A 25,150-nucleotide genomic window follows, 5' to 3' on the forward strand; every position below is an offset into this window, starting at 1 on the left:
CTGACTCTCCTAGAGCGTCTTAGATTGATTTGCTGTACCTGTGTCTTCATTCTTTCGCTTCTTATTCTTCTTTGTGCTGCTCAATTTACCTAAATATTGATTGACTTTATTAAAGCCCTCAATATATTGTTAGGAAATAAGACGTAGCTAAATAGATAATTGAGTAGATTACTTAATGGAGAGAGACAGATTTACATACACGAGATTATAGAGTAGAGAGAGAGAGAGAGAGAGAGAGAGAGAGAGAGAGAGAGAGAGAGTACACACGATATACGTGGTTCACCCAATGTGGGCTACGTCCACGGGAAAGCAGCCACTCAATGGCTTTAGTACTTCAAAACAAGAAGTAATTTACAAAGGGATTATACCCTTAATGGAGCTCCCGCCTTGCTTCACTCTCACCACCTCACACTCACCTTGTTGCATCAACTTCACACTATGAAATGTGTGTAGAAATGGCCTCCTTTTATAGGCCAAAAGGGCTGCCCTCTCTTATGAGAGACAGCCATGTGTAGCCGCCCTTGTGCGAATAAGTCCACATCGGACCCTCTAATCCGCCCATGTGTGGCCGCCCTTGAGAAGACAAGTCCGCTTTTGAATTCGGCCACTGGCCACCGGCCATTGACTTCCGACCATCGGCCACCGGCCATTGAATTCCGACCACCGGCCATCGGCCATTGACTACCCACCACCGGCCAACCGACCGGTTGTTTTCCGACCACTTTCCGACCGCCGTCCGGCCATAATATTCCGGCGAAAAAGAATATTCCGGCGAAAAAAAAAGTATCGAGGCCTTTAAAGTTGCCCCTGATTCTTGTCCGTGAAAATTTTGGTTTCCGGTGAGTGATTTTCGTTCACGCACGATGGCTTCTCCTCATAATGGGGGCCTTACAAATGTGCGCTTTTACCACAGAAAATTACAAGGGTAAATCAGGCTCCATACTTAACATATATAAGTCTATAAAGTTCTCACTTGGAGTGTCATCTTGAAGCTCCACCCACCCTGCTTTTGTCATTGTCACTCCTTCATAATCAACCTTCACCAATTTTTGAGCAAAGGCAACAGGCTCCAACAAGTAGGAGTCACCATTGAGTAGTTTTACTCCAAGGCATGGAGACATTTCAAGATCTGAACAATCTTTCTTTATCTCCTTGACAATACCACAGTCCTTGAAGGGCAATTGCTCTTTATCTTAAAAGAACAAGTGGACTTTCTCATCACTTCCACCATTTGGTAACTGAAAATCTAGATACCAAGAACTTGGTGTTGAGCCTGTTGCATCAACTGACTTTGACTTTCTTCTGAGAAATTTTTTGTAAAAAGAATGACATATATTTAGACAAGATGGATATTATTACATCCATATGGACCTAGGGCCATAGAGTCACCTCTATGTTAAACCATGTGGTCCTAGGTCCAAAGGGTGCCAACAAAATGGTTCTACAAGTGTACCTAGGCCACTCTATGGTAGTGTGATCACATGTTCCCTTATGACATTAGAGGACCCTCAAAGAAGTATCCCTTGAATGGACTAAATACCCCTTTAGAGCCTCTACACCAACACCATATGGCATCATGTGGCCTGAAGGCCATAGGGTCCCCTGCATGCTAGTAAGAACCTCTCTATGCTCTACATTGGCATCCTATGGCCCCAAGGCCACAAGGTGGCCACAATGTTTTAAAGAAACCCTTCATGAGGGTTTTCTGGTAACCTATGACCCCAGGGCCATATGGTGCTCTCCATGCAAGTAAAAACCACTATTTTCTCTATATTGACGAGACCTTGTGGGATAAAGTCCATAGGGTCCCCTCTATGCTAGTAAGAACCTCTGTTTACTCTGTAATGGCACCCTGTGGCTTGAAGGTCATAGGGTTCCCTCTATGCTACTAAGAATCTCTTTGTGCTCTATGCTCTATCGTCTATGCTCTATGATCTATATTGACTTTCTATGGCCCCAAGACCACAAGGTGCCCTCATCGTTTCCAAAAACACCTCATTGTTTTGCTATGGCCCTAGGGCCATAGCTCTCTATGCCGATATAAAGCACCATGCTCTAAATTAGCTCCCTAAGGCCTGAAGGCCATAGGGTTGGCCTCAAGGGCCCCAAGGGTGCTGTGTATGCCAATGAAAAATACTATTCGCTCTATATTGAGAAGACCTTATGGGCTGAAGGCCATAGGAACCCTTCTATGATGGATTTTTGACAACCAATCCCCCTAGGTCAGGATGTTCTATATGCTAGTAAAAACACTATTTTCTCTATATTGGCACCATGTGACTTGAAAGCCATATGGTCCCCTATATTCTAGTAAGAGCCTCTCCATGCTCTATATTGGCACCCTTTGGCCTGAAGGCCATAGGGTCCGATCTTTGCTAGTAAGAACCGATCTATGCTCTATATTGGCACCCTATGGCCTTCAATGCTAGTAAGAACCTCTCTATGCTCTACACATCCGATGACCCCAAGGCCACAAGTTGCCCTCTATGTTTTGAAGAAACCCTTCAGGAGGGTTTTTTGGCAACCTATGGACCCATGGCCATAGGGTGCTCTCTATGCCATTGAACGACCCTCATTGTTTTGGTACCCTATGGCCCCAGGTATAAAGCACTATTCGGTCTCTCTATGCTAGTAAGAACTAATCTTTGTTCTATATTGGCACCCTTTGGCCTGAAGGCCATAGAGCCCACTCTGTGCTAGTAAGAACCGATCTATTCTCTATATTGGCACCCTAATTCAGGCCATAGGGTCCCTTGTATGTTAGTAAGAACCTCTCTATGCTCTACACATACTATGACCCCAAGGTATGACACATACACATACTATGACACATACTACACAAAGTGCCCTCTATGTTTTGAAGAAACCCTTCACGATGGTTTTTTGGCAACCTATGGACCAAGGGCCATAGGGTGCTCTCTATGCTAGTAAAAACACTATTTGCTCTATATTGAGGAGACTTTGTGGGCTGAAGGCCATAGGTTCCCCTCTATGCTTGTGATAACCTCTGTTTTCTCTACGTTGACACCCTGTGGCTTGAAGGCCATAGGGTTCCTTGTATGCTAGTAAGAAGCTCTCTATGCTCTATGCTCTATATTGACATCCTATGGCCCCAAGGCCACAAGGTGCCCTCATTGTTTTGAAAAAACCCTCAATGTTGTTTTGGCACCCTATGGCCACATGTATAAGCACTATTTAGTCTCTCTATGTTAGTAAGAACCGATCTATGCTCTATATTGGCACTCTATGGCCTGAAGGCCATAGGGTCCCCCCTATGCTAGTAAGTTACTATTGGCACCCTATGGCCTGAAGGCCATAGGGTCCCCCCTATGCTAGTAAGTAACTCTCTATGTTCTACACATTCTATATGTTTTGAAGAAACCCTTCATGAGGGTTTTTTGGCAACCTATGGACCCAGGGGCATAGGATTCTCTCTATGCCATTGAGGAGACCTTGTGGGCTGAAGGCCATAGGGTCCCCTCTATGCTAATAAGAACCTCTTTTTTCTCTACGTTGACACCCTGTGGCCTGAAGGCCATAGGGTTCCCTCTATGATAGTAAGAAGCTCTCTATGCTCTATGCTCTATATTGACATCCTATGGCCCCAAGGCCACAAGGTGCCCTCATAGTTTTGTAAAAACCCTCATTGTTTTGGCACATTATGCTCCCAGGTATAAAGCACTATTTGGTCTCTCTATGCTAGCAAGAACCGATCTATGCTCTATATTGGGACCCTATAGCGTTCAGGCCATAGGGTTTTATGTATGCTAGTAAGAACCTCTCTATGCTCTACACATCTTATGAACCTAAGGGCACAAGGTGCCTTGTATGTTTTAAAGAAACCCTTCATGAGGGTTTTTTTGGCAACCTATGGACCTAGGGCCATAGGGTGCTCTCTATGCCAGTAAAAAACACTATTGCTCTATATTGATGAGACCTTGTGGGTTGAAGGCCATAGGGTCCCCTTTATGCTAGAACCTCTGTTTTCTCTATATTGACACCATGTGGCTTGAAGGCCATAGGGTTCCCTCTATGGTAGTAAGAAGCTCTCTATGCTCTATGCTCTATGCTCTATTCTCTATGCTCTATGCTCTAAATTGACATCCTATGGCCCCAAGGCCACAAGGTGCCCTCATTGTTTTGACACCTTAAGGCCCCATGTATAAAGCACTATTTGGCATCTCTATGCTAGTAAGAACCGATCTATGCTCCATATTGGGACCCTGTGGCCTTCAGGCCATAGAGTCCCTTGTATTCTAGTAAGAACCTCTCTATGCTCCACACATCTTATGACCCTAAGGGCACAAGGTGCCCTGTATGTTTTAAAGAAACCATTCATGACAGTTTTTTGGCAACCTATGGACCCAGGTCCATAGGGTGCTCTCTATGCCAGTAAAAAACACTATTTTCTCTATATTGAGGAGACCTTGTGGGCTGAAGGCCATAGGGTCCCCTCTATGCTAGTAAGAACCTTTGTTATCTCTATATTGACACCCTGTGGCCTGAAGGCCATAGGGTTCCCTCTATGGTAGTAAGAAGCTCTCTATGCTCTTTGCTCTATGCTCTACATAGAGATCCTATGGCCCGAAGGCCACAAGGTGCCCTCATTGTTTCAGATGGAAAGTAGGGCAGCTTGTGACCCTAGGGAACATAGGGAATCCTATGGCCCTTGATATTGTAGATTGTCACCCTATGGCCCTTGGACCACAAGGTCTTTAGATGGGACAGAGGGCATCCAAGGGCCCGAGGGTGGCCTACGTACATAGGGTACACCATGGTGCATATTTACGGGCACCATGGCAGCCCCATGCACCTAGGGCTCTAGGGCCATAGGATCTCCAAAAGGAACATAGGGAATCATATGGCCCTTGCCATTGTACATTGCCACCCTATGGCACTTGGGCCATAGGGTCTTTAGATGGAACGTAGGGCACCTTGTGACCTAGGGAACATAGGGAATCCTATGGCCCTTCAGATTGTAGATTGTCACCCTATGGCCCTTGGGCCACAAGGTCTCTAGATGGGACGTAGGGCACCCTGTGATCCTATGTATATAGGGCCATAGGATCTCCAAAAAAAACATATGGAACCCTATGGCCCTTGAGATTGTACAAATACACCCTATGGCCCCTGGGCCACAAGGTCTCAAGATGGAACATAGGGCACCTTTTGATCCTATGGCCATAGGTTTCTTATGTTCCTTTTGGAGATTCTATGGTGCTAGGGCCATAAGATCTTCAGAAAGAACATAGGGAACCATATGGCCCATGAGATTATGGGCCACAGTGTCTCTCGATGGGACATAGGGCACCCTGTGATCCTATGGCCGTAGGGCCATATGTTCATTTTGGAGATCCTATGGCCCGAGGACCATAGGATCTCCAAAAGGAACATAGGGAACCCTGTGATCCTATGGCCCAAGGACCATAGGATCTCCAAAAGGAACATAGGGAACCCTGTGATCCTATGTCCGTAGGGCCATATGTTCATTTTGGAGATCCTATGGCTCGAGGACCATAGGATATCCAAAAGGAACATAGGGAATCCTATGGCCCTTGAGATTGTACATTCCCACACTATAGCCCTTGGGCCACAAGGTCTCCAATAGGTCACCCTTTGATCCTATGGCCCTAGGTTCTTTATGTTGCTTTTGGAGATTCTATGGCCCTAGTGCCACCCTATCTCCAAAAGGAACATAGGGAACCCTATGGCCCTTGAGATTGTACATTGCCACCCTAAGACCCTTGGGCCACAAGGTCTCTAGATCGGACATAGAGCACCATGTGATCCTATGGCCATAGTGCCATATATATGTTTTGGAGATCCTATGGCCCTATGACCATAGGATCTTCAATAGGAACATAGGGAACCCTATGACCCTTGAGATTGTACATTGGCACCCTATGGCCAGATGGGGCATTGGTCACCCTATAGTACGATGTGAGACCACCCTATGGCCTTATGGTCATAGGGTGCCAGGGCCATATGTTACTCTTTAGTATGAGGTGAAACCCTATGTAGCCACACCCTGTCTGCCCTTCTAAAGATTCGATGTCTAGTTTTATTTTAGTGACTACAAATGAATTTAAAGAAACTAAATTACACCATATCTTACAAACACATATAGTGTACACTTTCTTTCCCACCTTTTTGCCTCTTTTTTTTTCCCATCCTCCAGCAACTGAACAACAGCGCGCTCTACTCATCCTCTTACAACGTGTGCCCAACTCTCCACAACCCAATTACAGGTATCCATAGTTTCATCATTTTCTGTAGTTATTGTCTTTTGTATTTGCAGGGTTTTTTTTTTTGTAATTAGAGATTTTTGCAGTTAGAGTTTTACAATTTTACAGTTTAGGTCACTTATGAAGAGTTTTCTGTTTTACAGATTTAGGTCCCTAATAAGAGTTTTTTGTTTTACAAATTTAGGTCCCTAATTAGTGTCTTCTGTTTTATATTTTTAGGTCTCTAATTAGAGTAGTCTGTATTACAGTGTTAGATCTCTAATTAGAGATTTTTCTATTTTATAGTTCTATAGTCTACAGTTTTACAGTTTTAGAGATGTAAGTAATGATTTTTTTTTAATTGTTTTAGAGAGAGGTGATTCACAACTTAGCCAAAACGTAATTAGATTAAGAACAGTTAAAACCGAATTAAGCAAAAAGATTAGGGTTTCTACAGGTTACCTTTGAGTAAATCTGTGTTTGATGAAAACTGCCTGCAGCAGTAGCAAGCAGTCACTTAGGTGTGTTGAGGCCGCGACGATGATGGTAACAGATTTTTGTATGGGAGGTCGCGACAGAGCACTCCTTCTGTTGAAGGCTGTGGCGATGGCTTCGCGTAGATTTGTGTGCGCGTCGCAACGATGGAGTAGAACTATATGCGTAGGGAGAGAGGGAGAGAGAGACAGAGAAAGACAACCTCTGTGTAGGTTTCTATGTAGGTTTCGAGCAAGAAACGAGAGAGAGAAATAGAGCGACAACGCGAAAAAATTGTGGTAGAGAGAGAAAGAGAGAGATAAGGTTAGTTAGGTTAGGTTAGAAATTCAAAATTCGAATTTTGAATGTAGGGGCTGTTCTCACGGGTTTGCAGTCGAGATTACTAGAGTTCTAGGCTTTGTACGAAAATGAGACATAGCTCGTCGGCTCCGAAATTGAAAGAGCTTTTTAGAAAAGAGAAAAAAAGAGTATGGAAAAAAAAAAGTTGGTGCAAGGCTTTGTCAATGTCCATATCTTTGTAGTATGAGTGGAACGACACCCATGAAGTAAAATTTGACTCCGGAATCAAAATCTGCATAGTAAAAAATACACTAAAAATAGCTAAATTTTAAAAAAATTATCTCAAAAATTGTGCGCTATTTTTTTGTCCGATATCAATAAGTGTATTTGAAAACCCATTATGACAAAGTTTGTCGTAGCGTAATTTTTTTAAAAAATTATTTTTTAATTATTTTTTAAATTTATGTCACTTGTGGATATCCCTTGAATGGCTGAAATTATTATGAAGACACCTCAGCCACCCCTGGGCTCACACCATAGGACGGCAATGTTGGAGGTCAAGGATCGAAGCGTGCACTCAGTTCCCTTTGAAAATCCTATGTCCTATTGTGGCCCTACGGTGGCAATGTGAAAGCTTGTGGACCTAGGGCCATAGGGTGGCAATGTATAAGCTCAAGAGCCATAAGTTGCCCTATATTCCATTTGGAAATCCTATGGCCCTAGGGTTTAGGGGCGATAATGGATAAGCTCCAATACATAGCCCTATGTTCCAGTTGGAGATCCTATGGCCCTAGGTCCATGACAATGTATAAGCTCAAGAGCCATACGTTGCCCTACTTTCTAGTTGGAGATCCTATGGCCCTAGAGTCATGGGGTGGCAATATATAAGCTCAAGGGCCATAGGGTGCCACATGTCCCATATGGAGATCCTACGGCCCTAGGGCCATGGGGTGGAAATGTATAAGCTCAATGGCCATACATTGCCTATGTTCCATTCGGAAATCCTATGGCCCTAGGGTAATGGGGTGGCAATGTATAAGCTCAAGGGCCATACATTGCGTATGTTTCATTTAAAAATCCTATGGCCCTAGGATAATGGGGTGGCAATGTATAAGCTCAAGGTCCATAGGGTGCCACATGTCCCATATAGAGATCATATGGCCCTAGGGCCATGGGCCGTGAACCCGCACCCTTGAGCTTAGGGACCTTAGGTTCTCTTATTGTATGCTGTGAGATTTTGTGGCCCTAGGGCCATAGGGCCATAGGGTGACAATGTATAAGCTCAAGGGCCATACATTGCCTATGTTCCATTTGGAAATCCTATGGCCCTAGGGTCATGGGGTGGCAATGTATAAGCTCAAGGGCCATAGGGTGCCACATGTTCCATATAGAGATCCTATGGCCCTAGTGCCATGGGGCTGCATTGATATCTTGGCCACCCTTGAACCCGCACCCTTGAGCTTAGGGGCCTTAGGTTCTCTTATTGTATGTTGTGAGATCTTGTGGCCCTAGGGCCATAGGGTGGCAATGTATAGGCTCAAGGGCCATACATTGCCTATGTTCCATTTGGAAATCCTATGGCCCTAGGGTCATGGGGTGGCAATGTATAAGCTCGAGGGCCATAGGGTGCCACATGTTCCATATAGAGATCCTATGGCCCTAGGGCCATGGGGCTGCATTGATATCTTGGCCACCTTTGACATCTTGGCCATAGGTTGTCTTTTTGTATGTTTTGAAGTCTTGTGGCCCTAGGGCCATAGGGTGTCAATGCTCACATCCTTGGGCTTAGGGCCATAGGTTGTCTTTTTGTATGTTTTGAAGTCTTGTGGCCCTAGAGTCATAGGGTGTCAATGTATAAGCTTAAGGGCCATACGTTGCCCTATGTTCCATTTGGAAATCCTATAGCCCTAGGGTCATGGGGTTGCAATGTATAAGCTCAAGGGCCATACATTGTCGTATGTTTCATATGCCGATCCTATGGCCCTAGGGTCATGGGGTTGCAATGTATAAGCTCAAGGGCCATACATTGCCATATGTTTCATTTGGAGATCTTATGGCCCTAGGGTCATGGGGTTGCAATGTATAAGCTCAAGCGCCATACATTGTCGTATGTTTCATATGCCGATCCTATGGACCTAGGGTCATGGGGTTGCAATGTATAAGCTCAAGGGCCATACATTGCCATATGTTTCATTTGGAGATCTTATGGCCCTAGGATCATGGTGTGCCATAGGATGTATATATACTTGACATGAAACTCCCTATGGCCCTATGGCCATAGGATGTATATATACTTGACATGAAACTCCGTGAGGTGATCTTGAGGACAACCCTATGGCCTTTAGGCCTTAGGGAGCTAATATAGAGAAAATATGCTTTATACCAATCCATTGAGATTTGGGAGCTAATATAGAGCAAATATGCTTTATACCAATCCATTTAGAGTTGGGAGCTAATATAGAGCAAATATGCTTTATGCAAATAGCTTAGGGGCCTTAGGTTCTCTCAACTCTCAACTTCCAATCCATTGTTTCTTTCCATTCAACATTTCTTCTTGAACAATCTGCTCTTGCAGTACATATTTCTCAGCTTTGGAAAGATGGACCATTGGGACTTGCTCGGCTTTAGTGATTGGTACTTGAAACTTCTCTCCTACTAGCCCTTTTGATGATTGTGTTTCCATATCAGCAAAAGAAATTGATGGTATGTCGATGGTTGGTTGTTGTAATGTACCCAACATTTTTCAATAAAAGTATTTCATTTACTTTGCAAATATTTGAGGTTTGCATTTTATTAAGTCAAAGAGCATTCTAATGGAACGATCGAATCAAAAATCGGACTTTAGAACTATTAATTATGACCCTTAATCACTTGAAAACAATGGGTTGATGGAAAACTTAAGCCTCAAGACTGTAACCAAAGATAAGAGTTGACCTTTTAGGAAAGGGAGAGCAATTTTAGGAAAGGAGGAGTAACTTTAGAGAATAAGTAGTAGGAGGAGTACTTTAGGAAACAAAGAGAGAAGGAGCTTAGTTTAGAGCTCTTTCCTTGGAAGCCAAGCTTCATCTAAGAGGTTCGAAATCCATGTCCCAAAAAAAGATGAAAATAATAATAATAATAAACGAACGTGCGCATTATCTCTCCTTGATTCCCTCTATTCTTACCTGGCCTTGAGAGCCTATATAAAGACCCCTCTCCCTTCACTTTGAGGGCACAATCTCAGAAGCGGAAGCTCTCTTGCCTTGACGTCGGAGTTACCTTCTCTCCCTCAACCTCTCTCCCACAAACTCTTACCCTCAAGACATCTCTATCTCCAACTTCTTTCTCTACCATCATCGTGCTATGTCTCAAATTCTTGAGTTCTCTTTCTCACTTTCTCCTTTCTCTTTTGCGATAGGATGGCCCCGAAGCGAGTGACTCGAAGTTCGAAGGATGCTCATGTCGCTCCACCTCCAAGAAAGATGCATAGGAAGGCATCAACTACTCCAAACGTTGCTCCAGCGGAGGTATTAGTTGTGGAACAAGTCGAAGCAGCCTCAACCACGACAGGTAGTCGAACGTGTTGCTAATCCGGTAAGATGAATTTATAATTTTGCATCGTTATACATGATGACCGGTATGTCAAGCATAGGAATTTCCTTAAACTATCTAGAAAACGTGAGTATATCACAAGAAACAAACATATGATTTCTTAGAGTCGAGAAAGAATTGTTTGATTTATGGTTACTGTTTGATAAACTTTCTCTGTTTGATATTATAAGTTGGGTAATCATGTTTGAGAAACCACTTAAAGAAAACAATTGTTGAAAGAATATCTTGTTTCCACATGGAACTCGCGGTTAGCAAGGTGATTCCGCGGTTAGCAGAGATTAAGCTAAAATTATCAGCTCTCTTTTTGTCTCTTGCGACTAGCAAGATACCTTGAGGTTAGCAGGATGCCTTGTGGTTAGCGAGATGTTCCCTTGTGGTTAGCAACAGGGAAAGTATGCGTATTTTTCAATTAGCGAGATAAGTAAATCCTTTGCAAAGGCCCTATTGATTAGACAGAGAAAGTCCGCGTGTAGTGGCAAACTCTTAAGAATAATTGAAAGATTCATTTTTCTTGAATTATAGGACTGTCTTCATTAGACCATGTTTGAGAAAGAAATGTTTTGGTGATGTTTGAAGGGCTGGATAAAAGAACATGTTCCTGGAATTAAGAAAAGAATCCTATTTGTGTATGTGAAACACTGTGGTAGTAATTAGTAAACAAGCAAAAAAGTGTGAGTGTGGGGTGGAAAGTGGGGGCTGGCTTAGGCTGCCAGTCAAGGATGGGTGGTCTCGATTAGTCGAGAAACTCTCCACTCCCTCTTATTAAGAGAAGTAAAATTAGAGACTCATTATGCCAAGAGTCAAGATGTTCCAAATCTATTTTTCACAAGATTATTAATTAGTTTAGACTAAGTCTCATATCATATTTATGGTTTATGGATGGCGGCCATGCCTCTTAAACGTGAGGAAAAAGGTTTTGTTTATAGATCTAAATATGTCAACGGAATTTCATCTTTATGTTAGGAACATCTTTCATTAGAATCCTAGATTTATCGACTTGGCTTGTGGAATATGGCCCTTATAACCACCTAAATGATGGATAGAGGACTTCCTCTCTTGTGTTGCTTGTATCTCTACTTTGTGGAAATGGAATAGGGTGTCGTCAACAAAAAAGGAGAATAAAGGAAGGCCATCTATCAAGTCTTCCCAATCTTCTTGGGGTTGGGGACCTCACAATTGGCATCAGAGTCTTAGGTTAAACGGCTTTAGTAGTTACTTCGGGATTCATTGTGTATATGGTTGTTTATATCCATTACCAGAATCACAGAAACATTATGATATTTCAGTTGATGCGTATTACAGCTATGGTTGATACCTCTATTATATATTCTCAAAGAGAGATCTCTTGTAGTCGTGTGATTGACAAGAGTCATGACTGGTTAAGTCATGTGACTAAGTTCTGATGGGTTGGGTAAGTCAAGTTACTGAGTTTTGATGGACTGAATAAGTCAGAATTGGTCAAGTCATATGGTTAAGTTTAAAATGAACTGGGAAAGTCAGGATTGGTAAAGTTATGTGGTTGAACTTTTAGTGGGCTGGATAAGTCTAAGTCTAGAAAATACCCTAGTGTTTTGGGTTATTATGAATATTAACAACGATATATACTTACACTCAGGAGAACCCTCAAATCACTCCTATAATGGAAAACTCTCAGAACAATGCTATCTATACAAAGATCTAGGAGAAGAAGTTATTGTTGAAACAAATACAACCACCTTTTAAAGGAAAGGGTGTTGATAATGGGAAGGATGCAGAAGTATGAATTGAAGATATGGATGATTACTTCTTGGCTGCAAAAACTACACCTGCAAATCAAGCGATGGTAGGGATGTTTCTCCTCTCTGGTGAAGAAACATTATGGTGCAAATAACATTGTCGTGACATGGGAGTATTGGAGAAATCCCAGAGTTGGAGGGAAATTAAATAGATAGTGAAGGAAAGATACTTACCTCCTGCACACGAAGCATTGAAGATGAATGAGTTCTTTAGCTTAAAGCAATACAGTTTAACTTTGGAAGATTACTACTCAAAGTTTGGAAGGCTTAGGCGTTATGCTCCACCAATGACCATAGAGCAGCAGGTAGCCTATTTCTGTCAAGGTTTAAGAGAACCAATCAACTCATGATTAGAAGCCATGAAACTTACTGCTGTGCAAGATGCTTTACTACGAGCTAATCCCTTAATGAAGGAGCAAGCGATTAGAAGGAGATTTGAACAAAATCAAAGTTTTAATGGTGCTAGACAACCAATAAGGCTTCCCAATAATAATGGACAACCACAAAGAGCTTATGCTGCTAATGCTCAAAATCCTTCACGCTTGGATGTTCGATGCTTTGAATGTGGAGAGTTGGGACATTATCGAAATAGATGTCCACATCTAACTAATAGAGCAACAACAACATTTCAAGTAGACCAAAGACGCCGTCCTTTTGGACACAACAATGCACAAGGTGGTGGACGAGGTAGAGGACAAGGAAGAGCAGCCAGAGCCTTTGGAAGAGGTCAAGGTAGGAATGCCCATGTACATGTAGTCATAGAAGAGCCTACCCTTGGTGAAGAAGAAGAGAGAGAAAGAATTTATGTAGCTATTGACAACCCTGGAGCCCAAATACATTTTTTTGTTATTCAAACATGAGCAACCCATCAAGGTAAACCTTTTAACCTCTCATCAATTGTGGCAATACTCATTCTTTTCTATCCCCAAAATGCTTGCAAAAGTTGAACCTGGATCAAAACTTAGCTAAACCCATGACAATAGAATTGGATAATGGGAAAATCATGGTAGCACGATATTCTGTGGGAACCCTTGACTTTGAACTAGGAGGACATGCTACTTCAGCTTTCTTTAGAACCTTACCAGTTGGAATGTATGATGGAATTCTTGGGATGGATTGGTTATCTAGGAATCACGCTAACATCCATTGTGGCCTAGGTAGTATGAGCTTTAGAGATAGTCAAGCAAAGCAAGTCAAAGTATAGGGAAAGAATGGGATTCCAAAGATTCAGTTAATTAAAGCCAACCGTCTACTCAAAGGTATGAGGGCTAGACAACAAATATTTGTGGTCAATCTGAACAAGATGGATTCAAAATCCAGCATCACAAAACCCTCTTGGCTTCATGAATATTCAGATGTCTTCCCTGAAGATCTCACCTCTCTTCCTCCAAATAGAGAGATTGATCATGAGATAGAGATTCTTCCAGGAAGTGAGACAGTGTCAAATGGCGCTACTAGAGGCCATTGAATTGAAGGAGAAACTTCGTCAACTTATAGAACAATGATTTATTAGACCGAGTAAATCAAGGTGGAGAGCTCCAGTACTCTTTCAAAAGAAGAAAGATGGGACTTTACAAATGTGCATCGATTATAGAGGACTAAACCAGGTAGCAATTAAGAACAATTATCCTATCCCACGAATCAATGAATTGTTGGACAGGCTACATGGTTCCAAGGTCTTCTCAAAGATAGATTTAAGATCTGGTTATTATCAAATTAGAATAAAGGAATCAGATATTCCAAAGATAGCTTTCAACACCAATATGGAGATTTTGAGTTTATAATGACTAATGCTATTCAATAGATTGATGCAGGATATTTTCAAGCCATACCTAGATGACTTTGTTCTTGTCTTCTTTAATGATATTCTAATCTACTCAAAGGATGAAGAAGAACATGAAGACCACGTGAGAAAGGTGTTGGATATTCTTTGAGAACACAAGCTCTATGAAAAGATGAGCAAGTGTTCATTTTTCACTCCAAGGATTGAGTATTTGGGATTTATTATTTTGCATGAAGAAATCTCAGTGGACCCTACTAAAGTTCAAGACATTGTTGAATGGCCTCAGCCATCAAATGCAAGTGAGCTTAGAGGATTCTTTAAAGGAATCATAGGATGGTATAGAATCTTTATAAAGGATTATGCAGTGATTGCTTCACCCTTGACCGATCTTTTGAAGAAAGGAGTGAAGATAAGTTGGGGACCACTACACCAAGAAAGATTTGACCAACTTAAGCAATATGTGACTACGACATCATGTCTAAAGCTACCAGATTTCAATCAGGCCTTTGAAGTCGTTCACTGATGTGAGTGGAATAGCAATTGGAGGAGTATTAGCTCAATAAGGCAAACCAATAGCTTTCATCTCACGTAAGCTTAAGGTTCATGAAAAGAACTACCCTACCCATGAACTCAAACTATTGGCAGTCATTCACGCTATGAAGCTATGGAGACACTACTTATTGGGAAGGAAGTTTTGACTTATAACCGACCATAAGAGCTTAAAGTGGATTTTTACCCAAGCAACCTTGAATATGCGACAAAGATGATGGGTATGACTTTTCCAAGAATTTGACTTTGACATTATCTATCATCCCAGAAAAGAAAACACGGCTGCAAATTCACTAAATCGAAAGCCCTTTTTGAGCCTCATAACTATACCCAATAACCCAATCATTGAAAAGATTAACGAAGTTGCGTCATCTGATCCATAGTATCAAAGGCAGCTTAACCTTGTTCAATCTGGGGATTCAAAGAATATACCTTCAATGTTACACTTCTCACATGATGGACTTTGTCTCTACTATAGAGATAGGTTATGTGTACCAAAGGACCCTAACTTAGAGAAGGCTATCTTATTTAAGGCCCATCATAGCCCTACTTCAGGACACCCAGGATATGCAAAGACTCTCAACGCTGTACGAAAAAGTTTCTATTGGATTGGGCAAAAGGCAGATGTTTTATGCTATGTTCATCAATGCTTGACATGCCAAAGGACTAAAGTTGAGAGAGTTAAACTTCCTGGTAAACTTCAACCATTGGACATTCCCCAAATGAAGTGGGAGTGTGTAAGTATGGACTTTGTCATTGGATTACATACGGTACAAGGAGGTTATAATTCACTCATGGTAGTTGTTGACCTACTCATAAAGGTTGCGCATCTCATACCAGTCAAGACTGTTAAGTATGGAGCCTGATTTACCCCTTGTAATTTTTTGTGGTAAAAGCGCACATTTGTAAGGCCCCCATTATGAGGAGAAGCCATCGTGTGTAAAGGAAAATCACTTGCCGAAAACCAAAATTTTCACGGCCAAAAATCAGGGGCAACTTTAGGGGCCTCGGGGACAAAAGACCCTGAGACTTTTTTTCCCTTGGCCGAAATATTTCATTTTGCCGGAATATTATGGCCAAACGACAGCCAAAAAGTGGTCGGAAAATGATCGGTCGGTTGGCCGGTGGCTGAATTCAAAAGTGGACTTGTCTTCGCAAGGGCGGCCACACGATGGATTGGAGGGTCCGATTTGGACTTATCTACACAAGGGCGGCTACACATGGTTGCCTCTCATGAGAGAGGGCAGCCCTTTTGGCCTATAAAAAGAGGCCATTTCTACACACATTTCATAGTGTGAAGTTGATGCAACAAGGTGAGTGTGAGGTGGTGAGAGTGAAGCAAGGCGGGAGCTCTATTAAGGGTATAATCCCTTTGTAAACTACTTCTTCTTTTGAAGTACTAAGGCCATTAAGTGGCTGCTTTTCCGTGGATGTAGCCCACATTCGGTGAACCACGTATATCATGTGTACTCTCTCTCTTTCTACTCTATAATCTTGCGTGTGTGAAATCTATCTCTCTCCATTAAGTAATCTATTAAAATATCTATTTAGCTACGTCATATTTTCTAACAACTGGTATCAGAGCAAGGTTTGCTCGTAGCTAAATTATCTCAAGGAAAGGATTCCTTGAATTGAGTGGGACTTATGGCGGAGGAAGGGAAGCTCAAGATTGAGAAGTTCAATGGCAAAAACTACCAACATTGGAAGATGCAGATTGAAGACTATCTCTACCAGAAGGACCTCTATTTGCCACTAGGCGGTCTTGCAAGGAAGCCCGCAATGATGGCAGATGAAGCATGGATTGTCCTTGATCGGAAGGCACTAGGAACAATCCGGTTAAGCTTGGCATCAACGGTGGCCTTCAAAGTTTCGGAGATGAAGACCACTGAGGACTTGATGAAGTCACTTGACGACTTCTACGAGAAACCATTGGTATCCAATAAGGTATTTCTTATGAAGCGCTTGTTCAATCTAAAGATGGAAGAGAAAATTTCAGTTGTAGAACACCTAAATGACTTGAACACAAACATAAGTCACCTTCAATCGGTGATAATCAATTTTGATGATGAAGGAGAAGCACAGGAGAATCATCAAGTGCTGCACTGTTAGTGGAAACAAGAGGAAGGCCTAAGGAAAGGTTCAAAAACCAAAAGGGTCATGATCGCTCAAGATGGAGCAAGTCACGCACAAAGTCAGTTCTTGAATGTTGGAACTGTGGCAAGAAGGTCCATGTCAAGAAGGATTGCTTGTCCAAGAAGAAGAAGGAGACTGAGTCTCAAGACAACAAGCCAACATCGGAGGCCAATGTGGAAGGTAAAGTAGAGCATGATGCTCTAATTCTCTCATTAGACAATGTGTCTAATTCCTGGATAGTAGATTCCAGGGCTTTATTCCATGCGAGACCACACAAGCAACATTTCCAAGATTACGCCAAAGGTAATTTTGGGTATGTATACTTGGGAGATGATGAAGCTTGTGAGATTGTCGGCAAAGGTACAGTTTCTATCAAAACTGCTAACGAAAATGAATGGAAGCTTAAAGATGTTAGGCATGTTCCTTCTCTTCGGAAAAACTTGATCTCTACAGGACAATTGGACGATGAAGGTCACAACATTGCATTTGGAAACAAACGATGGAAGATCTCAAAGGGATCTTTGGTGGTTACTACGGGAGAAAAGGTCGGTACACTTTACTTGTGTACTATCAGCACGCAACCTTCAGCTTGTGCAACAACTACAGAAGTTGACTATGCGGTGTGGCACTACCGGCTTGGGCATATGAGTGCCAAAGGAATGCAAATCCTTCAAACAAAGAAGCTTCTGCCAGGTCTGAAAGAAGTGGAGTTAGAGTTCTGTAAAGATTTTGTTTATGGTAAACAAAAGAGGGTAAAATTTCAAAAATCAGGAAATGAAAGAAAAAATAAAAAACTTGAGTTGGTTCATTCTGATATTTGGGGTCCTGCAAGTACACCATCACTTGGTGGCTCATTTTACTATGTAACATTCATAGACGATGCGACTAGAAAAACATGGGTTTATGTCATGAAGAATAAATCCGATGTATTTTCCATATTTCAAAGGTGGAAAGCCTTTGTGGAGAATGAAATAGGTACCAAGGTTAAATGCCTCAGATCCGACAATGGAGGCGAATATTGCAGCCAAGCTTTTGAAAGCTTTTGTGCTAGCAATGGAATTCGGAGGCAAAGGACAACCCCAAGGACACCTCAACAAAATGGGATTTCGGAAAGGATGAACAGGACAATCATGGAACGAGCACGAAGCATGCGGCTACATGCAGGCCTACCGCTTGAGCTTTGGGCAGAAGCTGTAAGTACGCCTGTGTACTTAATCAATCGGTCACCCTCAACGGAATTGGATGGGGGAGTTCCAGAAGAGGCATGGACAGGTAAATCTATGATCTATTCATTTCTCAAAGTGTTTGGGTGTGAGGCTTTCATGCACATAGATAGAAGCCTAAGATCAAAGTTAGATGCAAAGTCCAAAAAGTGTTTCTTCATTGGCTATGGAGAAGGAGACTTTGGGTATCGCTTATGGAATCCTGAAGATGGTAAAATCTTAAGGAGTAGGGATGTAATTTTTAACGAACAAAATATGTACAAAGATTACTTGGAAAGAAAACAAACAAAAGAAACAGGTGATGAGTACATGGAGCTTGAGGACGGTGAAGACTCAAGGACTGCAAATGGTGACAATGTGCAACAACGTCAACCAAATGAGGAGCCTCAACCTATTCCCCGAAGATCTACAAGAGCAAGTAGACCTCCAGAAAGGTTTGTTCCTTCCTTCAACCATCTCTTGATCTCAGATTCTGGAGAGCCGGAATCATATGAAGAAGCTATGCAACATGAATCCAAAGAAGAATGGACGAAGAGCATGCAAGTGGAGATGGACTCACTACATCACAACCAAACATGGGAGTTGGTTGAGTTGCCTAAAGGTAAGTGGGCACGTCAAAACAAATGGGTGTACAAGTTGAAGGAAGAAGATGGTGGGAAGAAAAGGTGCAAGTCTAGGCTTGTTGTAAAAGGGTTTTGTCAAAAGAAAGGTATTGACTTCAATGAAATATTTTCTCATGTTGTAAAAATGAACTCAATTAGGCTTGTCTTAACCCTTGTGGTTGCTCATGATTTAAATCTCAAGCAAATGTATGTAAATACGGCATTCCCTCACGGTGACTTAGAGGAGGAAATCTCCATGCTTCAACCAAAGGGGTATGAAGTAAAAGGTAAGGAGAAAATGGTTTGCAGATTTTAAAAAAATCTTATATCGATTAAAGCAAGCATCAAGACAATGGTACTTGAAGTTTGATCGATGGATCTTAGATCATGGATTCAGAAGATGCAACTCAGATCATTGCGTCTACACGAAGAATTTGGGAGATGGGAAGTTCATCATCCTAATGTTGTATGTTGATGACATGTTGATTGCAAGTGCTAACATGCAAGACATCAAAGACCTAAAAGAGGAGCTGTCTAAATCTTTTTCAATGAAATATTTAGGTGCTACAAAGAGGATACTTTGTATGAAAATATCAAGGGATAGGACGAAGAAGACAATAAAGCTATCTCAAGAGGATTACATCAAAAAGGTACTAGAAAGGTTTACAATACAAAATGAAAAACCAGTTTCTACACCTTTGGCTGGTCACTTTAAATTAACGAAGGATATGTGTCCAAAGACACAAGAGGAGATAGCCTATATGTCTGAAGTTCCATATGCTGCAGCGGTAGGTTCTCTAATGTATGCTATGGTCTGGACAAGGCCAGACATTGCACATGCAGTGGGAGTTCTGAGTAGGTTCATGGACAACCCACGTAAAGAGAATTGGAAAGCTGTGAAGTGGATACTTAGGTATCTAAAAGGGACAACAACAAATGCTTTGTATTTTGGAGGAACTGATATTTTTCTAGAAGGGTATGCTGATGCAGATATGGTAGGTGACAAAGATACTCAAAGGAGCACTACTGGCTATGTCTTCACGGTTGGAGGCACATCAGTAAGCAGCTGGGCTTCAAAGCTTCAAAAAGTGGTCTCACTTTCTACCACGGAAGCAGAGTATGTAGCAATGACGGAGGCAAGCAAAGAAATTCTGTGGCTTCACAGATTCTTAGAAGAGCTTGGATTCAAACAAGACAATTGTGTCTTGTACAGTGATAGCCAAAGTGCTATCCATATTGCGAAGAACTCAACCTTTCATTCAAGGACAAAGCACATTGAGTTTATATATCACTTCATACGCACTTTTTTGGAAGAGAGACAGCTAAAGCTAGAAAAGGTGCATAAAAGTGAAAATCGTGCAGACATGTTTACAAAGGTGGTCAACAAGGAGAAGTTAAGCTTTTGCTCACCTTCAAATGACATTCAAGGATAAGAAGCCAGGATGGAAAGCAGTCAAAGGTTTGGTTTGGAAATTAGTCTCCAAGTGGGAGATTGTTAAGTATGGAGCCTGATTTACCCCTTGTAATTTTATGTGGTAAAAGCACACATTTGTAAATCCCCCATTATGAGGAGAAGCCATCGTGCGTAAAGGAAAATCACTTGCCGCAAACCAAAATTTTCACGGCCAAAAATCAAGGGCAACTTTAGGAGAATATTCCTTTTTGCGGAATATTCCTTTTTGCCGAAATATTATGGCCGGACAACGATCGACAAGTGGTCGAAAAACGATCGATCGATTGGTCGGTGGCCGGTAGTCAATGGCCAGTGGCCGGTGGTCGGAAGTCAATAGCCGGTGGCCGGTGTCCAAATTCAAAAGTGGAGTTGTCTTTGCAAGGGCGGCCACACATGGACGGATTGGAGGGTCCGATTTGGACTTATCTACACAAGGGCGGCTACACATGGCTGCCTCTCATGAGAGAGGGCAGCCCTTTTGGCCTATAAAAGGAGGCCATTTCTACACACATTTCATAGTGTGAAGTTGATGCAACAAGGTGAGTGTGAGGTGGTGAGAGTGAAGCAAGGCGGAAGCTCTATTAAGGGTATAATCCCTTTGTAAACTACTTCTTCTTTTAAAGTACTAAAGCCATTGAGTGACTGTTTTCCCGTGGACGTAGCCACATTGGGTGAACCACTTATATCGTGTGTACTCTCTCTCTCTCTCTCTCTCTCTATAATCTCGTGTGTGTGAAATCTATCTCTCTCCATTAAGTAATCTACTCAAATATCTCTTTAGCTATGTCATATTTCCTAACAAAGACAACCTTTACCACCTCTTACATTGCATGACTATTTGTTAAAGAGATTTTCAGATTGCATGGATTGCCCAAACGGATCGTAAGCAATCAAGATGTGAAGTTCACTTCAAACTTTTGGACCTCACTCTTCAAGGCAATTGGAACAGAGTTAAACTTTAGTACCGCATACCATCCTCAATCAGATGGTCGAACAGAACGAGTTAACCAAGTCATCAAAGATATTCTTAGAGCTTATTGTAGTAGACCTAAGCAATGGATTCAATTTTTACCTCTAGTGGAGTATGCTTACAATGCTTCTCATCATCAAAGCATTGGTATGACCCCATTTTGTGCCTTGTATGGTCAAGAATGTGTCTCTCCAATCAACTTTTCTAACCCTACCATAAGAGTTCAAGCGTCTAAGAAGATGTTGGAAGAAATGGAAAATCAAACAAAAGCTATCCGAAAGGATATACAGGTAGCTCAAGATCGTCAAAAGCAGTATGCAGATAGTAAGAGATCCGAAAGAAGATTTAAAGAAGGTGACAAGGTTTTTCTTCGGATTCATCCAAAGAGAAGTACCTTATCACTTGGAAAGTACAAAAAGCTTAGTCCATGTTATTGTGGCCCTTACGAAGCGATCAAGTGCATAGGAACCCAAGCTTACAAGTTAAAGCTGCCAGCTCACATCAAAGTCCACGATGTATTTCATGTAAGCTTATTAAAACCCTATATTCCCAGTGATGATCAACTCCTCAATGATGAACAAATTGTCATGCCTACTCAAAACATCTTGGAACTCCAACCTTCTACAATTTTGGAGTCTCAAGAGAAGATCCTTCAAAATAGAGTTTTCAGAGAACACTTTGTTCACTGGCAAGACTATCATGAAGAAGATGCAACATGGGAAGATGAAGCCACCTTAAAAAAGGACTATCCTCACTTTTTCTTGAGATGAGGACATCTCGAATCCCTAAGTTGGGAAGATTGTAATGTACCCAACATTTTTCAATAAAAGTATTTCATTTTCTTTGCAAATATTTGAGGTTTGCATTTTATTAAGTCGGACTTTAGAACTATTAATTATGACCCTTATTATTCACTTGAAAACAATGGGTTGATGGGAAACTTAAGCCTCAAGATTGTAACCAAAGATAAGAGTTGACCTTTTAGGAAAGGGAGAGCAATTTTAGGAAAGGAGGAGTAATTTTAGAGGAGAAGGAGTAGGAGTGCTTTTAGGAAAGAAAGAGAGGGGGAGCTTAGTTTAAAGCTCTTTTCTTGGAAGCCAAGCTTCATCTAGAGGTTTAAAATCGCGCTTCAAAATCTGTGTCCCCACAAAAAAAAAAAAATACAGTCGCGAACGTGCACGAGCTTATCTCTCCTTGCTTCCCTCTATTCTTAGATGGCCTTGAGAGCTTATATAAAGACCCCTCCTTCACTTTGAGGACACACTCTCAGAAGCGGAAGCTCGCTTGCCTTGACATCGGAGTTACCTTCTATCCCTCAACCTTTCTCCCTCAAGCTCTTACCCTCAAGCCATCTCCATTTCCAACTTCTTTCTCTACCATCATCGTGTTGTCCCTCAAATTCTTGAGTTCTCTCATCACTTTCTCCTTTCTCTTTCGTGATACGATGGCCAAAAGCGAGTGACTCGAAGCTCAAAGGATGCTCATGTCACTCCACCTCCAAGAAAGATGCAGAGGAAGGCATCAACTACTCCAAATGTTGCTCAAGCGGAGGTATTGGTTGCGGAAGAAGTCAAAGCCATCCAGCCTCAACCACAAGAGGTAGTCGAACGTGTTACTAATCTGATATGATGAATTTATAATTTTGCATCGTTATACATGATTACCGGTAAGTCAAGCATAGAAATTCCCTTAAACTGTCCAGAAAACGTGATTATATCACAAGAAAGAAACATTTGATTTCTTAGAGTAGAGAAAGAATTATTTAATTTATGGTTACTATTTGATAAACTGTCTCTGTTTGATATTAGAAGTTGAGTAATCTTGTTTGAGAAACCACTTAAAGAAAATAATTGCTGAAAGAATATCTTGTTTCCAGATGGAACTCGCGGTTAGTGAGGTGATTCCGCGGTTAGCGGAGATTAAGTTGAGGTTATCAGCTCTCTTTTTGTCTCTTGTGGTTAGCAAGATACCTTGTGGTTAGCAGGATGCCTTGCGGATAGCGAGATGTTCCCTTTTGGTTAGCGACTAGGAAAGGATGCACATTTTACGATAAGTAAATCCTTTGCAAAGGCTTTGTTGGTTAGACAGAACATGTTTGAGAAGAAATGTTTTGGGAATGTTTGAAGGGCTGGATGAAAGAACCTATGACTGGAATTACGAAGATTGACCTATGCTCTCTTCAACTCTTATATTTCCTTGAATTGCTCTTCTCATTGTACCCACATCAATGCAAGGTCTTGTCTTTGTGTTTATTCCAGCTTCAGCTCAAGGGCAAGGTCCTTGTTTCTCTTTTCTAAATTCTTATAGACTTCATCTGTTCCCTTGATTGAGGCTTATCCGGGTTTTCTCTTATCTGCCTTAGAAATGCCGCTTGATCATTGATTCAGTTGTGTGGAGTGCTGCAAAGAGGCATTAGCTTGCACTTGGATCTTTTGTACTAACAAAGTAGTGGTTAAAAGTTCATTGGTTACTTCTGTTAGTTGTTGATCTTTGCTTTTGCATGCATCAGATAACTTTGTTAGGAGCTCGCCTAGTTGTTCCATTTCTTTCTGCTCTTTGTCCCTGGCAATTTGGTGTTGTTCTGCTTCATTTTTCAGCTCTTTAATCTGCCTTTGAAGATCTTCAATGATGTTCATTTTGTCCTCTAGCTCTCCTTGTAGAGTATCAATGACTTGTTCTAGATCTTTAGCCTTGGCATTGTGACTAAGTGTTGGGGTTCTCTGTCATCAACTGCATTTTCTTTGCATACTTATTTATCTGTAGGATGACTTCATCATTGGTTTCCCCGTCTTCAGGTTCTACCTGGGGTTGTTTAGAAGTTTTCAATTTGTTGCTCTTTTGTTGGTGCAACGTTTTCTGCTTGTGGTCGTGGAGGTGGTTCTACTACTTCTTCTTAAGGCTTTGCAGGTGTAGCCACTTCTTCTTCTTAAGGTTTCATGGATGCTTCAACTATTTTTGCTTGAGCTGTTGTAGAGGAAGGTCCTGCTTCAGCTGTTTTGGCTTCCTTGGCTTGTTTGAAATTAGCTTCTTCTTGTTGCTTATGTTCTTTTTCCTTTACTGTGTTGCCTTCATTATATTTATCTTGGTGAAGGCTTTGGACTCGTCATGGGCTGATCTTCTTGTTCCATAGTTGGTGAAGAGGATTTTGGAGACATCTCTCCTTGATCAGGATGTGACTTGCTTTGTTGTGCAGATTCCGCTTGTCTTTGCTGCTCAACTGCTTCTTCCGTTGCTTTTCTTTGAGCCTCTAGAGCTTCTTTAATCTTTAAATCTTCTGCTTCCGCATACATCCGCTCGAGTAAATATTTGGGATCCTCTGGAACCTTGTTTGTAGGGTTCTTGGTTCTTGGTCCCTTGGATTCCATTTTCTGAGGTCTTCACCTGCAGCTTGGCGGCTCCTTCCATATGTTCGCTTTTCTCTTTCAAATCTAGCCCTTTTTTTCTTCGGTTCCTTTTGATGAGCTGCCACTGCTTTCTTTTTCATTGCTTCCCTCCTTGCCCTGTTTTCTTTGTTGTCAGAGCTTTCACTGTCGTGGGCTTCATGGGAACTTTCTGGGGCTGGCAGCAAGTTGTCGGCCATTCCAATAGCATGATATTCTATTCTTGTTATCACTTTTGGAGCGCCCAGATATGTGATCTTTCCCTCTTTCTTTGTGCCCTTTAGTGTTATAAGCACGTACTACATGTGATCTATTGCTTGCCTGGTTGTTGACTTCAATACTTGTAGTCGCAACTGCATGGTTTGAAGTTCCATGGCGGTCTCTTTGAGAGGAAGTGGAAATGTTGATGGTAGAGGCGAGCTGGATTCTCCACTTGCCTTTGGATGAGATCAAAAAATGTGGCAGCAGTAGTATCCTTGATAAGTTTTTGTTGTCTTTCTATCCTTGCCCCACATTGTCATTCCTTCTATTGGCAGCTTTAGTGCCTCGGCCACTATATCTTTAGTGAATCACCACCTCAACCTTTTGCCCCTGTTGATCCGTGATTTGAGCCAATCCATCTTCTTTGATCATAGATACCAATTCATATGCTTTCTAGAAATCCGCTCCGCATGGTTCCTTGACATAGAAATC

At 41.8% G+C, this 25,150-nt stretch overlaps 1 protein-coding gene across 1 annotated transcript in view; it reads right to left on the reverse strand.

Moving 5' to 3' along the window:
* LOC147421931 (uncharacterized) overlaps window positions 1-24,657 on the reverse strand; it is a 61,952-nt gene extending 37,295 nt beyond the window's left edge. Inside the window, exon 1 of the mRNA XM_086502992.1 lies at window positions 24,459-24,657. Within this exon, the coding sequence (XP_086359118.1) occupies window positions 24,459-24,657 (199 nt within the window). The remainder of the gene's footprint in view (window positions 1-24,458) is intronic.
* Window positions 24,658-25,150: the final 493 nt, after the last annotated feature.

The sequence above is a fragment of the Adiantum capillus-veneris genome, chromosome 27, assembly GCF_014529385.1.
Source record: "Adiantum capillus-veneris isolate H3 chromosome 27, ASM1452938v2, whole genome shotgun sequence".
In the NCBI taxonomy this organism is placed as follows: domain Eukaryota; kingdom Viridiplantae; phylum Streptophyta; class Polypodiopsida; order Polypodiales; family Pteridaceae; genus Adiantum; species Adiantum capillus-veneris.